Source organism: Olea europaea, chromosome 8 (assembly GCF_002742605.1).
Source record: "Olea europaea var. sylvestris chromosome 8, O_europaea_v1, whole genome shotgun sequence".
Taxonomy (NCBI): Eukaryota; Viridiplantae; Streptophyta; class Magnoliopsida; order Lamiales; family Oleaceae; genus Olea; species Olea europaea.
In genome coordinates, this window is record NC_036244.1 from 19,028,271 (window position 1) to 19,042,342 (window position 14,072).

The window sequence follows — 14,072 nt, forward strand, 5'->3', positions numbered from 1 at the left end:
TTACTTCTGGGAGGATCCCATTCTCTACAGAAGAGGCGCAGATCAGATAATTAGAAGATGTATTCCTGAAGATGAAGTACCTGAGATTCTATAACGTTGTCACTCTTCTGCTTATGCTGGGCATTTTGGAGCTTCAAAGACGGCTGCAAAGATACTACAGTCAAGTTTCTATTAGCCTACTTTATTCAGAGACACGTTCGAGTATGTGAAGAGATGCGATAAATGTCAACGAACCGGAAATATCTCAAGAAGAAATGAGATGCCACTAAATTACATCTTGGAAGTTGAAATATTTGATGTATGGGGAATAGACTTCATGGGACCTTTTCCCCCATCGTACTCAAATCAATATATCTTGGTGGCAGTTGACTATGTCTCTAAGTGGGTGGAAGCTGTTGCATTGCCTACTAACGACGCGAAAGTGGTGATAGAGTTCTTGAAGAAGTACATATTTACAAGATATGGTACACCGAGGGCAATAATAAGTGATGAGGGCAAACACTTCATAAATCGTCAATTAGAGCAGCTGTTGAACAAATATGGGGTAAAACATAAAATAGCAACTCCATATCATCCACAAACCAATGGGCAAGTTGAAGTTTCGAACAGGCAGTTAAAGAGAATACTGGAAGTTACAGTGAACTCATCCCGAAAAGATTGGTCTAAGAAGTTGGACGATGCACTGTGGGCATATAGAACAGCATTTAAGACACCAATAGGAATGTCTCCATACCGCCTGGTTTTTGGGAAAGCGTGTCATCTACCATTGGAGTTGGAGCATCGAGCATATTGGGCTATGAAACAGTTAAATATGGATCTCAAGGCTGCTGGTGAAAAACGACTGCTGCAACTTAATGAATTGGATGAGATGAGAATGGAAGCTTACGAGAACTCAAAGTTGATCAAAGAGTGCACCAAGAGATGGCATGATTTAAACATTCAGAGGCGAGAGTTTGAAGTTGGGCAGAAAGTGTTATTGTACAATTATAGACTCAAACTCTTCCCAGGAATGCTAAGAACAAGGTGGTCGGGTCCCTATACCATAACTAAGGTGATGCAATATGGGGCTATTGAAGTGAGTCACGAGACCAAAGGCACTTTCATCGTCAATGGGCAAAGACTAAAACACTATTGGGGCTGTAATTTCCCTAAGCAGAAGTCCACTGTGCAACTCAACAACCCAACATGAAGAAGATGCAGGAAAGTCGAGCTATCGACTATAAACTAGCGCTGGGTGGGAGGCAACCCACTGTATCCTTCAATTTATTTTATTGCATTTGTTTAGGAATTTATTTACATTTCGTATGTTTTATTAGGTCATTGATCATTCACACATGATAGTCTAGGCACTACACGTTTATAGTTGCATGAGTCGGGGTTAAAGAAAGTGTTTTGGGCGATTGAGTGTGAGTTTAAAATTTTCGTGATTCAAAGTCGTTCGTCGTTTTATTTTTCGATTTAAAAAAAAAATTTCGAATATGTAGAGTCGAGTCAATTTTGAAATTGAAAACCAGCTTCGGGGAATTTTTAAATTTCAAGGTGTGTTTGGGGTATAATTGTAAGTTTAATTTTAAATTTATATATATATATATATATAATTTGGTTTGGTCCATGCGGCCGCATGGACCCTCACCGAAACAAAAAGGGGGCTACAACATTACACCATGCAGCCGTATGGTGTATAAGTGACAGGTATTAACCTGTCACTTGCCATTACAACCCACTATTTTTTTTCTTTTTTCTTAAACTCACTCTCACACGAACACCCCAATTCCCCCCTCCCCCTCCTCAAATCCACCTTCACATACAAGAAATCACCAACACACTTATCATTATTCACATCATTGACATTGTTATAAAGAAATTTTGAAGCATACTCTCCAATTTCATCTCACAAAACTCTAAAGGTAAGAAATTTACTTTCTATGCAAAGTTTGAAGCTATTCTTTGATGTTATTGCCATTTTCGAATTGGGTAAGTGTTGAATTGTGATTTGTGGACTAGCCCTAAGTGCAAATCAAAAGCAAAGTGAAGGAAATTTCCAATGCACACAACGTGTTCGATTAAATGTCAATGAGACATATGATTCTAAATTTTGAACTTTTCATTTGTGTGATGATTTACATTGTTAATGTGAGGCGTACTAGATGAGAAATCTCATGGAATTTCATTGGAAAACGTTAGCCTCATATATATGTGCACATAACCACATAAATTGCTAAGCCATGTCAACTCACGTCACTAACTTCGTCCATGTATTTTCCTAACCAAACGACCTCCGATTGTAGTGAAATTTGGATATATACTAGACCACAATGAGTACTTTCATATGCCCGGACCTTGTCCGAGGAAATTTTAATATTTCTCGATGATGCTCAGGGCTGAAGTTGGTCACTTAATCATGGGTCGAATTTTCAAAAAATGCATGTTAGAGCCATAGTTTTGAGTTTTTCTAATTAATGCAATATTGATGTTACATTGACTTCCATGCGTTGAATATTGCACACATTTTGAAGAAAATTTGGGGGATTCTTGCATGACAATGATAGTCTTCATCGTTTTCTTATTTCAAGAACTTGATACACTTTGTTCCTTATTTGTGTAGGATGCCGTCGAAGAGAACATCAAAGGGTAAAGAAAAAGTTGGTTCCTCCTCCGGTACAGCCCGCACCAGAGAGCTAATAAGAGGTGTGCGAAGATTTTGTGATGCAGAAACATTAGCTCGATATGAGAACATAATACGCCATTGGGGCATGATACCAGAGAGACAGGTCCGGTTAGATGATTTTCGTGGTTTTTAGTTGACAAATCTGATACAAATTTGTGGATGGGAGAAGATTGTAGAAAAGCCACACCCGATTTATGAAAGTATAGTCTGCGAATTTTATGCAAACTTCAATAGTGAAATTGAGACACGATGTTCTGAACACTTACACCAGACGTGGGTGCGAGGTAAGTGGATAATGTTCTCCCCAGCCGTCATTCATGATTTCTACAATCTTAATTTGGACAATGTGGTCCCAATTCCCACTCAATTCAATTGGAATGAAGTGGCGGAGGTTCTCTTGGGAAGAGAGAATGCTTGGCCCCTACCCACTGCAGAGTGGTATCAAATTGAGCTTACTCCCTCCATAGCCATCCTTTGGGTCTTCATGTGTCATAATATCAAACCCACATCACATCGGACAACTTTCACGGATCAAACTGCTGGGTCCATATATCATTTAGTCCGGGGATGCAAAGTTGATTTGGCTACTCTTATTTTTGACCAGATACAAAATTTAGGAACCTGGGGAGATAGGCGGTCGTCGATGATTTTCCCTAGTCTGATTAGCGGAATATGTCTTGCTGCCGGTGTTACAGTTGAGGCAGGGGAGATGCCTGAGAAATCAAGCCCATTGATAAATCTCACTACATTTGAAGCTCAGGAACGAGCTAGGGTAAGGAAGAGAGAACAAGACAGACTTGAGCAGCAAAGACAAAATGCGCAGGAAGAAGGACAAGCTGCTGAAGATTTACACTTACCACAAGCCCCGCCATAACCAGTTGAGATGGATTCACAGCTACTTCGACAGATATTTGCCACAGCCACTAGAACTAGCAGGGATATACAAAATCTCCAGCAGAGGTTCGAGACGATGACCACCACTATTGAAAAAGTGCAGAGAGACCTCTACTCCTCCCGAGACTACACAAAAGGTGCCTTGAATGAAGCCACAGCTGCAAGAAGGGAAGTAGAAACTATGAATGGTAGGTTCAACATGTACGCTGGGAGAATGTATGGCATACAGTGGCGTGTGAACGAAACTTGGGATCGCTTGGGAAATATGGAAAGTAGTCTTCAAGCCATTCAGACCGAGCAAGCACAGCAGTCCGAGTTGCTAAGACAAGTCCTATCTCGCCTCCCACCTCCTCCTGAAGATGATGCTGCAGGTCCCAGCTTCACACCACAGCCACCGAATTGATCAAGGGAGTTTTGTTAATCTCTTATTGCCAAGTTGTGTCCATGTTTTAAATTCTGCTATTTTAACTTTACATTTTACATTGAGGACAATGTATTGTATAAGTTTGGGGGATGATAGCATAATTTCAAACATATTCGGCATGTAATTATTTTGCATATTCACAATCCATCGTTAATTTTGACAAGTTTTTGCATGATGCATGCTTGATGAATGAATCTTTATGAACGTCTGCATGCTTGTGTGGGTTTAGTAGCCTTGCCGGCTATGATGTGATTACTGGACATGTATAAGCTAGAAACTGTGGATTTAGTGCAGGATTTAATTTGCTAATACTTGTTGATGCATTGCTTGACACTCTTTTGCACGCCACTCATGTCACGTGTTAAGTTATTGATTGGAATTTTAGAATAAATTAGGAGAAACCTAAAATAACCCTCTATAACATTAACCCGTAATATCACTTTAAGATAGTTTGGAGATGATTGATCCATTGTAGGAAAACATGGAGATAAGTGGGGGCTCTGTGCATGAAATTATAATGTGTGGATTGTTTAAACCCGGAAGGTGAGAAATAGGTGAAAGCTTTAAGTGAGGATGTTTTTAGAAGTCAAATGTCTAGAAAAACAAAGAAGGGGCATAAAGTAAAAAGTGAAAAATTATCACTTCTCTCAAAAAGCCTTTATGACTCTAGCAAGTAAGTCTGTAAGGGTTAAAAACTGATGCCCTAATACCAACTGGTTTGGGAGTCATCGGCCTAAAGCTCGTTACATGGGTCATATAAAAAGCAAGAAAAAGGAGAATTGATAAAAAGTCATCTTATCGAGCCTTTATAACTCGAGTGAATAAGACTGCAAGGGTTTAAAACCTGGTACCCTAAAGCCAACTGGTTTGGGAGTTATCGCCTAAAGCTCGTTACATGGGTTATATAGAAAGCAAATGAGAAGATGACACAAAAAAAAAATAATAATAAAAGCCCTTGTTGGACATTTGGTTGATAGAACTATAACCTCAATGTGAGGCAAGTAGCTTAGTTTAATCCTAAAGGTTGAAGCAATCAAAATAAGGAGAGTCTCTACTTGTTGATATGTGAACTTGTAATGGTAAAATCTATCCAAACTAAGAGAGGATAAGGATTAGAATTGTTTAAACTCCTAACCTTAGAATACACCCCGGAGAAATTGTGTGAAAAGAATACATTTGGGGGTTGTGTATCTCTTGAGTGACGTAAAGATAAATTTGACCACTATGGGTCTGGGATAAACTAATCATAAGCTTGATATGTTGGCATGAGTTCACACATACACGTTGAGTATTGCATTTGATGAGTAAAGGTTGATTCAAATCTCGCACTCTTGATATTGTTTCTATTATTACTAAGTCCAATCCTGAGACACGGCAAGCTATTAAGTCATGTTTGTTTAGCATTAATTCACTACATTGTTTGAGGACAAACAATAGTTTAAGTTTGAGAGATTTGATAAGTATGTTTTTACATACTTATTTAGCTCACAAATATGACTTAAACATGGACAAAGTAGTTGAATTGTGACTTAATCTCGTTAACTTCATGCAATGTAGGTGTTTCTATGGAAAAGATGGAATTCAGAAGAAAAGAGCCGAAAAGGACCAAAACGGAACAAAGCGATAGTTCGGGGACCAAATGTGCAATTATTGGAAAGTTGAGCTAAAGTGCAGAATTAGAATGAAAATATACCAAGTATGAGATTGAGGACCATACAAGACGATTGGAGGAAGAAAGAAGTAACATTGGACTGAATTGAAGAAAAGTGAAAGATGAAGGACTAAATTGCAATTAATCAAAAGATGAGCCGAGCAAATGATCAAGGAATTGATTGACCCAAACATCAATTAGGAGTCAATATTTGATAATGGAACAAAGGAAAGAAAGAAAAGAGATTAAGAAAAGAGAAAACGGAGTTTAGGGACCAAAATGGCAAGGTTGTAAAGTTACAACCTTGCGGCCGCACATGATCTAGCAGGGGATTTTTTGGGCTGAAAATTTGAACCATGCGGCTGCATGGCTTTAAGTTCGAAAAAAAATCTGAACTTCCGTTTTTAATTGAAACTCTTTCGGGGCTCCATGAGGACATGATATAAAAGCCAAAATTCATCAGAAATAGGGCAGAACGTCTAGAGAGAAGAAGAATACAACTTTTGGAGGCAAGGAACATGAACTTGAAGCCGATTTCACAAGGATTCAAGCGGGTTTTCAAGGTTTTATTCAAGATTTCAAAAATTTTCATACAGGTGCTATTCTTTCTATTTATTAATTTTGTTTTTTTCTATAATTATGAATCTTCTAGGCTAGGTTTTCAATTACTAGGTGATCGATGAACCGTTGTTTGTTATTTTAATTCCATATTTCATGAATTTAATAAAAAGACTCGTTTGGATAATTTGATTGGTTTACATGCATTAATTTTCTTCCGCAATTAGTGGCCAATGATTGTATAAGTGTTGATGACTTATTTCTTACATTCGAGAGAAGTGGAATAGGTTCGATAAGGTGTAAACTAACATAGGGTCCGATAGAGGATAGAGATATACACTTATGCTTTATGCAATTCTTAACTTGTTCACAAAACTACATGCATTCTTGTATGTTTGCATCATCCATAGAGATATAGGCTGGTGGTGTGCAAGAATAGGTCTAATATATATCGAGAGAGTATATTGGATAGATTTAAGAGCATTGAATTGGCAAATTTTCATCGAATCATTAATTTTATGAAATTAGGGTTTTTATAACTTCAATTGGGGATTCGTGATCCTAGTGACTTTAGTTTGATTCATTTCCATAAATTAGCTTTTGAATTTGCATAATTTCATTTACTTGAGTGCTTAAGTCATTTAATTAGAGAAATTTTAAAATTAGGGTTTCTAATTGAGAAATTAGGGTTTCTAATTGAAATTAGGGTTTTTAGTTGAAATTATGGTTTTTAATTGAAATTAGGGTTTTTTGCATTTAGACCATATTTTCACTCAATTAGATTCGGTTAAGGCTAGATTATATAGAATTGAACTACTTAATCTTTGAGGGACGATATTCAGACTTTTTAAAATTCACTTTATTATTTGTTACGAACCGTACACTTGCGGTAGTTTTAAATCGAAAGAATTATTTCGTGAACAGGTAGCACTATGCGGTCGCATAATGCCACCAACTATGGAAGAAGTTCATTTTGGTCCTTCTACTTAAATCCTTAACTTCTTGGCATCTTTTTTTCATTCTTTCCATTCCATCATCCCAAGATATCATTAATTGGCATTTGGCTTAATCAATTTCTCGATTTGTTCATCGGGTCAACTTTTGGATAATTGCACCTTGGTCCCTGAACTTTCACTTTGTGTCATTTTAGTCATTTTCGCGTCTTTTCTCCTGAATTTTACCATGTTTTTCGGTGTTCCCTACAATTAATAAATGTAACGAGATTAAGTCACAATTCAATCATTTTGCTCGTTATTAAATCATGTTTGTGACATAAATAAGTGTGCAAAAGCACACTTATCAAGCTACACAAGCTACTCTCAATTAATAAAGACACATGCATCCATATTCCATAGAAGCTCTGCTGGTGACAGTAATAATTTCCTATTGACAATTAGCTACCCTAGCATAGTTGATGATTGCCGATGACTTTTCCATGGGTTGGTGATGACCGATGATGTCAATATCGGAAATTTTGTCAATGACCTAACAACTACTCTATCGGCGATGACGTTATTGATGAAATTGTTGTCGATAATCACAAACAGTAGTGTGTCCGAAACTTCATCCGAAATCATATATAGTTATTGATTTCCATTATATCACCAACAATAATACCGTCGTGATCTTCAACGAAATTTTAGAATCATTTGCTCCATTTAATTAATTAATTAATTTTTCAAAACAACGAGTCAAAATGTGGTAGTTAGAAAATAGATTAAATAATCTTATTTTATCTTTTAATTCATATTTTGATATCACCACTTTCGACTTATTTTCGAGTTTCCTCTTCAATCGTCGAGATAAGTTTTTGATACCATGTCAAAGTATTAATGAAAAACATATAATTTATCTTTCAAACTGAACAAATCATTAGACTACGAGTTCAAAATAATGAGCCAAAAATGGTTGCTTGAAATTAATTTAATAATCCAACTATTTATCATATAATTACCATATCGACGTCACCTTTTTCAGCCTAGTTTCAGGTTAAGTCGAGGAAAATTCTTCCTACAATTAAGCTTTTTTTTTTTTTTTTTAAAAGCAAATACCACTAGTGTGGTTTATTTTATATAATGAAAAGTGGGAAAACAAATAGAGGAGGGGGGCATGGACCTGACCTCCAGCAAGTGTAAATTGTAACAAATATTTGAAGATAAAATGCAATCAAAGTAAACAAGACACGAACAAAAACTAATGAAAGGGACTCAAGGGTATTCCCGAGGGTAAATCTTTGGGTGGTAGTACATAGACATTGATCGAGTCATGCGTCTGGTTTGAAACATTTTCGGATCATAGTAGTCTGCGATGTCTGGCTAGCTCGTTGGAGAGGGGTCTCGCCTGCGTGTAGGAGCCTGCTTTGTTGATAAGTACTGTTCAGATGGTGGTGCACTGAATGTCGGGCGAAAAGCAGGTGCATCTGATCTCATTGTACTAGTCATAGGTGCGTCTAATCTCATGGTGTTCTGTGCTACGACATTTGAATCGTGGGAGATTGACCTGCTTGCTGTAGGGACATCGTCTTCCGCATTTTGCATGCAGTTTCCAAGGCCCATGTCATCCATGTCTCTCTGTATATGTTCTTTCACCTTATTGTGTGTAGGAGCTGTGATAGAAGGACTAGATGAAGGCGTCTGCGTAGGAGTCTTACTCACAGAAGGTCCCTCTCCAAAGAGTTTAAAAACCAAGTCCTCAATAGCAAATCTCATGGTAGATCCAACTTTCATTCCATGGTCCTTCTTAAAGTGATCAATCAACATATGCTTGACACCATGTCGCTCTGAGCTGATCTCAGCCAACAACCCCTGTGCAAGAGTGGTTTGAGGAACTGTCCCTGTACCTTTTTCAGCCTAGTTTCAGGTTAAGTCGAGGAGAATTCTTCCTACAATTAAGCATTGATGGTAAAGAAGACTATTAGAATTGAATTGAAAATTTTGCTTTCGTTTCTGTTCTTAGAAGTCCTTCACTTAAATTTTTATTTGACAACAATTTCACTTGTCTCACTTACATAATTAAATATAAAAATAGGATGAAATTATTAAACGGTAATTGTACCATTTTTTTTTTAATCACTCAAGTATCCGAACTTTGCCCCACTAATCCTGAGGAGTGATAGGCTTCTCCCTAGTTCGCCAACCAAGTAAATCCGGATGCAATCACAACTTATATACACTTGGACTGGATATTCGAGATGCGATTCTCCTCTCTATCTATAGAGAACAAAAGTAGCAGATGTAAAACATGCCATGCGAGATTCAATTCTCAAAATGCTCAAGCTTAATCCAATATAAAATAATGAATTTCAGAGACTCGAACCAATTCTAAACAACTTCCTAACCCACAAAATAGAAATGACAGAGACAGCCAATCACAGATGTTGGGAGCAAGCCACATAACATCACTGTACATAAATTACAATATCAAATCTCTTCATCCACTTTGAAACTCAATCCTTTATCAATATATAAACCCCTTCCAATGCCTCTCAAAGTATTCCTTGGATTGTGCTATTGAAAAAGGTGTCACTGTCCTCCCCCAACTTATGCTGCAAAAAGAATCCTTCAAGAAAACAAAACTATTACGCATCATTCCGAGGACAACAGAATGTATGTACGTCGCTCCTCATAGAGTTTCGGAGTCATTAATCAACCAAGAAAAGCTTGTGCTTTATGGCTGTATCCAGCAGTAGCCAAACGAAGTTCTTCAATATCAAGAAGCTGCAGTCCTCTTTTCTTCAAGTATCGCACCCTCTCTAAGCGCAATTTGCGCCTCGTTCTCCTTCCCTAAGGCAAAAAGAGACGCAGCTTGCAAGTAAGACGCTATATGCCAAACAGGAGAAATGACTTGTGCTTGCACTGCATCATTGAGAGCTTCTTGCGCATTATCGCTCATGAGGTACGACAAACTACGGCGTGCAAAAACAGTTGGGGAGACCATTGTACCAACGTCAATAAACTGCAGTAACATATATATATGAGAATGTTAATTATTAGAATTGAAAATTATCAAGCGTACAAGAGTTGAGAGGACAATGGTGGAAGAAATCAAAGTCTTCAATGAGATCAACAATGATTTTCATTATTTTATCGGGTTCATTCTTCAAAAGTGAGTATGGATTAATTTGCGTGCAGGTAATTTTTTCCTTACCCGCGTGTAACAATCAATCGCACCCCCAAATTCTTTATGCCGGAAAGCTACGTCACCCTTTTTCTTGGAGTTCAAAGTTTCCTGCATTTGATTTGTCCACATCTGGAATGAAAGCTGCAAACGGTAAAAATCAATTTGAGGAAGACCATATAGCACATTCTTGTTGAAACACACCAGTATTACTCGTACAATATAAAATGCATTTTAGCAACTGGCATCTACAAATGACCATGTGATGGGTGTATAATTAGTGTGTGCATGCGCGTGTGTATGAGCGAGAGAGGGGGGAGGGGGGGAGATAATGGTTCTTTCAGAAGTGGAAAAATGGCTTTTAAGCATAAACAAACCTCTGTTGCCGCTCCCTCGTCATCTTTGTACCCAAGTTTTTCTAAAATCTCATGCATGGCAGTCAAATCCATCCTAAAGCATGCTTCACCAAGTGCAGATAGAGACATAACCTCACTACCATGAGGAATGCCCATCAATACATGGGAAGGAACCTGCAAGATGAAATGTGGTCAATACAACTTAATATACTACACCAGTCTACATAGAATTAACAAAAATGAAAGTGACCCTTATTCAATCATAGAGAATGTATTTTACTTTCCAATTTTCGATACATGGAACTATGACATTCATATGGACATAGAAGAATACATGTGCATACAGAAATAGTCACTGACAAATTATATGTACAATATTCAACAATCATCTTCTTTGTTATATCATAACTCGGACATCCATTTCAAGTGCATATCCCATTTTGCACAACAGGGTTATGAAAATCCACGAGGAGCGACTGGGCATATTGTATGTGCCAACTGCCATTTAGCTAATAATCCTGTGGAAACACTCCACTAACTGCTGTCTTGTATCTTGAGAACTATGTCTATGACAACGCTAACTACTAAAACTATATCAATAATTGCAAGCAATTGCCAAATATTAGATTTAGTCGAACAAGCTTTTGGTACTGAAACTAACATTAGGATATTCCTTAATTTAAGATAGGCAAATAATCGACAGTTAAATTGATCTTGAACTGGGGTTTCAAAGTCAAAGGATTACCTCTCAAGAATTGTTCTCACATCTATTTTATCCAAACAAAATATCCCGATAAATACTGTTTGAATTATATAATCTTGCTTATACTAATCTGAATAGATGATCTGAATAGATATGGTTGTAAGTGTATCACCCCTTATGACCAACAGCCTAAAAAAATTATTTATGGATATTGCTTTTAGAGAAACTAATTCGTAGTGGATCTCCATAACAAATGTGGAGCAACTGGGAATACAATGAAACAAAAACTAGACGAGGCATGTTGCTTTTTGGTGCGGTAGTCATTTTCAACACAGTCCTAGAAATTAGAATCCTATGTAACAATCAAGATTTTTCAAGTTAAGAATGTAAATTCTGCAGACAGGATTTAAAAAAATTGTACAAAAGCAAATGAATAAATGTTAAGTAACAATTCAAATCTGAGAGCCTATTTGATGCACAGTATTTTGAGAATATATTTTGCCAAAAGTGATTGTGGAGAATCTGTGTAGGGAAAAGTTATGGGTCCACGTGCAAAATTATTTTATTGAAAGAATGTATGGTTGAAGATCAAACGGCGGCTAAAAAGCTACATGTTCAGATAGAAAACCAACCTCATTTTCCTTCTGAAGAGGAATTAAAGCAGCAACTAATGATTTTGGATTTGGTCTCTCACGAGGTTCATATTGCAAACACCTTGACGCTAGACGTACTAACTCAGTTCCATCATCATTCGAAAATTGACCTTCCAAGCAAGAATCAGTTAGCATCTGAAGGTTCCGATCCTTTATCAAATCAAGGGCCTGAAACAAATTGAAAAGAATATTAGACGCCAACAGCATGTTCTTACATAATTAACATACAAATACACCGCAAAGCTGAGAAATTAAAAGAAAGAAATGCTAAAACACAAACACGAATAAAAGAGCTAAAGGAAACTAGTATATCAAATTCATAGATAACAATCATTTTCAATCCAACAGATCTGTCATGATTCAATGCAAAGGCAGATTATCAGACATGAAAAAGAGAGTATATACTGTGGTAAAGTACATATTCAAGGTGCCTACATTTTGAAGTTATTTAACTCTTTTGTAATAGCTAGTTCAAATTACTTAATTAACAGGGGGACGGGCTTCCCCATCTATCTCTGAAGAACTGAAGGTTAACATGCCTTCATATCTTATTACAAGAAAAGAGGGAGAAAGAACGCTTGGTTTTGATAAATCAATGAGGAGCAAAGTTATCTCCCTCAAGTTCTAATCAATTTACTTCATTCAAAAAGTAATTAATAACACACTTGGAATCTACAATTGGCATCTGAACACGACGTTTGTCATTTGTAGAAAGGATACATGAGTTGCATTTTAAATAAACCAGTATCTAATTCAATTGTTTTAAGTATAAACCATAATTTCTTCTGCCACATACAGATAGGAAGGGAAGCAGATAGAGGACGTTATTGCCATGTTTGGGAGCACAGATTAGCCTGTACTTGATGATATTGAATAAGAAAAATAAGTTAAAATTTTGTTTAAAGAACTGTACGATCTAATAGTGGTTGCCAAATATGCACCAAGTGCACGAGGGTGCACTGCTATATTCAAACTCTGTCAGTACATTGATATGTGGCATTAACAGGCCAGGGTACAAGTTTTTTTTCTAGAGGAAATTATATGATTAGGAAACTGAAATATGTGTTGGACAATGAGTTCAAGCAGAAGGTTAGTTGTAAAAAGGGTAACAAATAATTGGTGGTTACCCTGCTTAAACAGATGGAAGCACCTTAAAGCTAAATTCAGGTGATAACAGTCTCAAGTATGAAAAATAAAGTTCTCAAGAATTACTTTGTGTCTCAGTGCATTGAAACTAATATCTTTTGGGAACTATATCTAAACTAGTTTTTCCGTCTCAGTTATCATACAGATTACAATGTGATTAGCCGGCACGTCATCTACTTCAAAATCATCTTGCATGATCAAACTTAGCACCAACAGACTTACGTGGCTTGGAGGAATGTGTTTTCCACTGAGAAGGTCAAGCAGAAGAGTGCCAAAGCTGTACGTCACACTTTCTGGACTAACTCTTCCTACAAAATTGAAATTAAACACAACATTGAACAGTCTCAAAACACGTGTTAAATGTGGGTTTTACATAGAATATAGAAAAGAGTTCAAAACAAATTAAGATGAAATAGACATCAAGCCAACGCCTAATAGGCTGATACATAGAATGCAGTGAATCAAAAAATTCAAAGCAATATACATTAAAGGTCCGAAGTGCCTCGTAGTCCAATTGTCTATCTCTAAGGTGTTTTGAAATTAGACACAAATCAGTTGACAGTCTCAGAACGTGTCAAATGTGGGTTTACACAGTTTATAGAAAAGAGTTCCAAACATATTAAGATGAAACGGATATCAAGCCAATGCCTAATACATAGAGTGAATTAAAAATTCAAAGCAACCATAATCTGAAAATTTATTAAATTTCTGAATTGTTTCTTACTAAAATCGCCTATCTCTACCATGCATGATATTAAGAAAATGTGTAACGCAGCAGGTAGTTTCCTTAAAAGCATCTAGAAGTTTATAGGTTACACAAGATCCCAAAACCAAAATCAACCCCCCCCCCCCCAAAAATAATAATAATAATAATAATAATAATAATAATAATAATAATAATAA

General features: G+C 36.8%; 1 protein-coding gene across 2 annotated transcripts in view; it reads right to left on the bottom strand.

Moving 5' to 3' along the window:
* Nucleotides 1-9,453: 9,453 nt before the first annotated feature.
* The window catches only part of LOC111399097 (probable serine/threonine-protein kinase At5g41260), a 9,120-nt gene continuing 4,501 nt past the window's right edge, over nt 9,454-14,072 (bottom strand). The window contains exons 8-12 of one of the 2 annotated variants that reach the window (XM_023026334.1): nt 13,392-13,477; nt 12,003-12,191; nt 10,689-10,841; nt 10,342-10,443; nt 9,454-10,149 (exon numbers count right to left, since the gene is read on the bottom strand). In XM_023026334.1, coding sequence (XP_022882102.1) covers nt 9,904-10,149; nt 10,342-10,443; nt 10,689-10,841; nt 12,003-12,191; nt 13,392-13,477 — 776 coding nt within the window. In that variant the 3' untranslated portion in view covers nt 9,454-9,903. Of the gene's footprint in view, nt 10,150-10,341; nt 10,456-10,688; nt 10,842-12,002; nt 12,192-13,391; nt 13,478-14,072 lie in introns of both variants that reach the window. The other variant, XM_023026333.1, reaches the window with a different exon arrangement.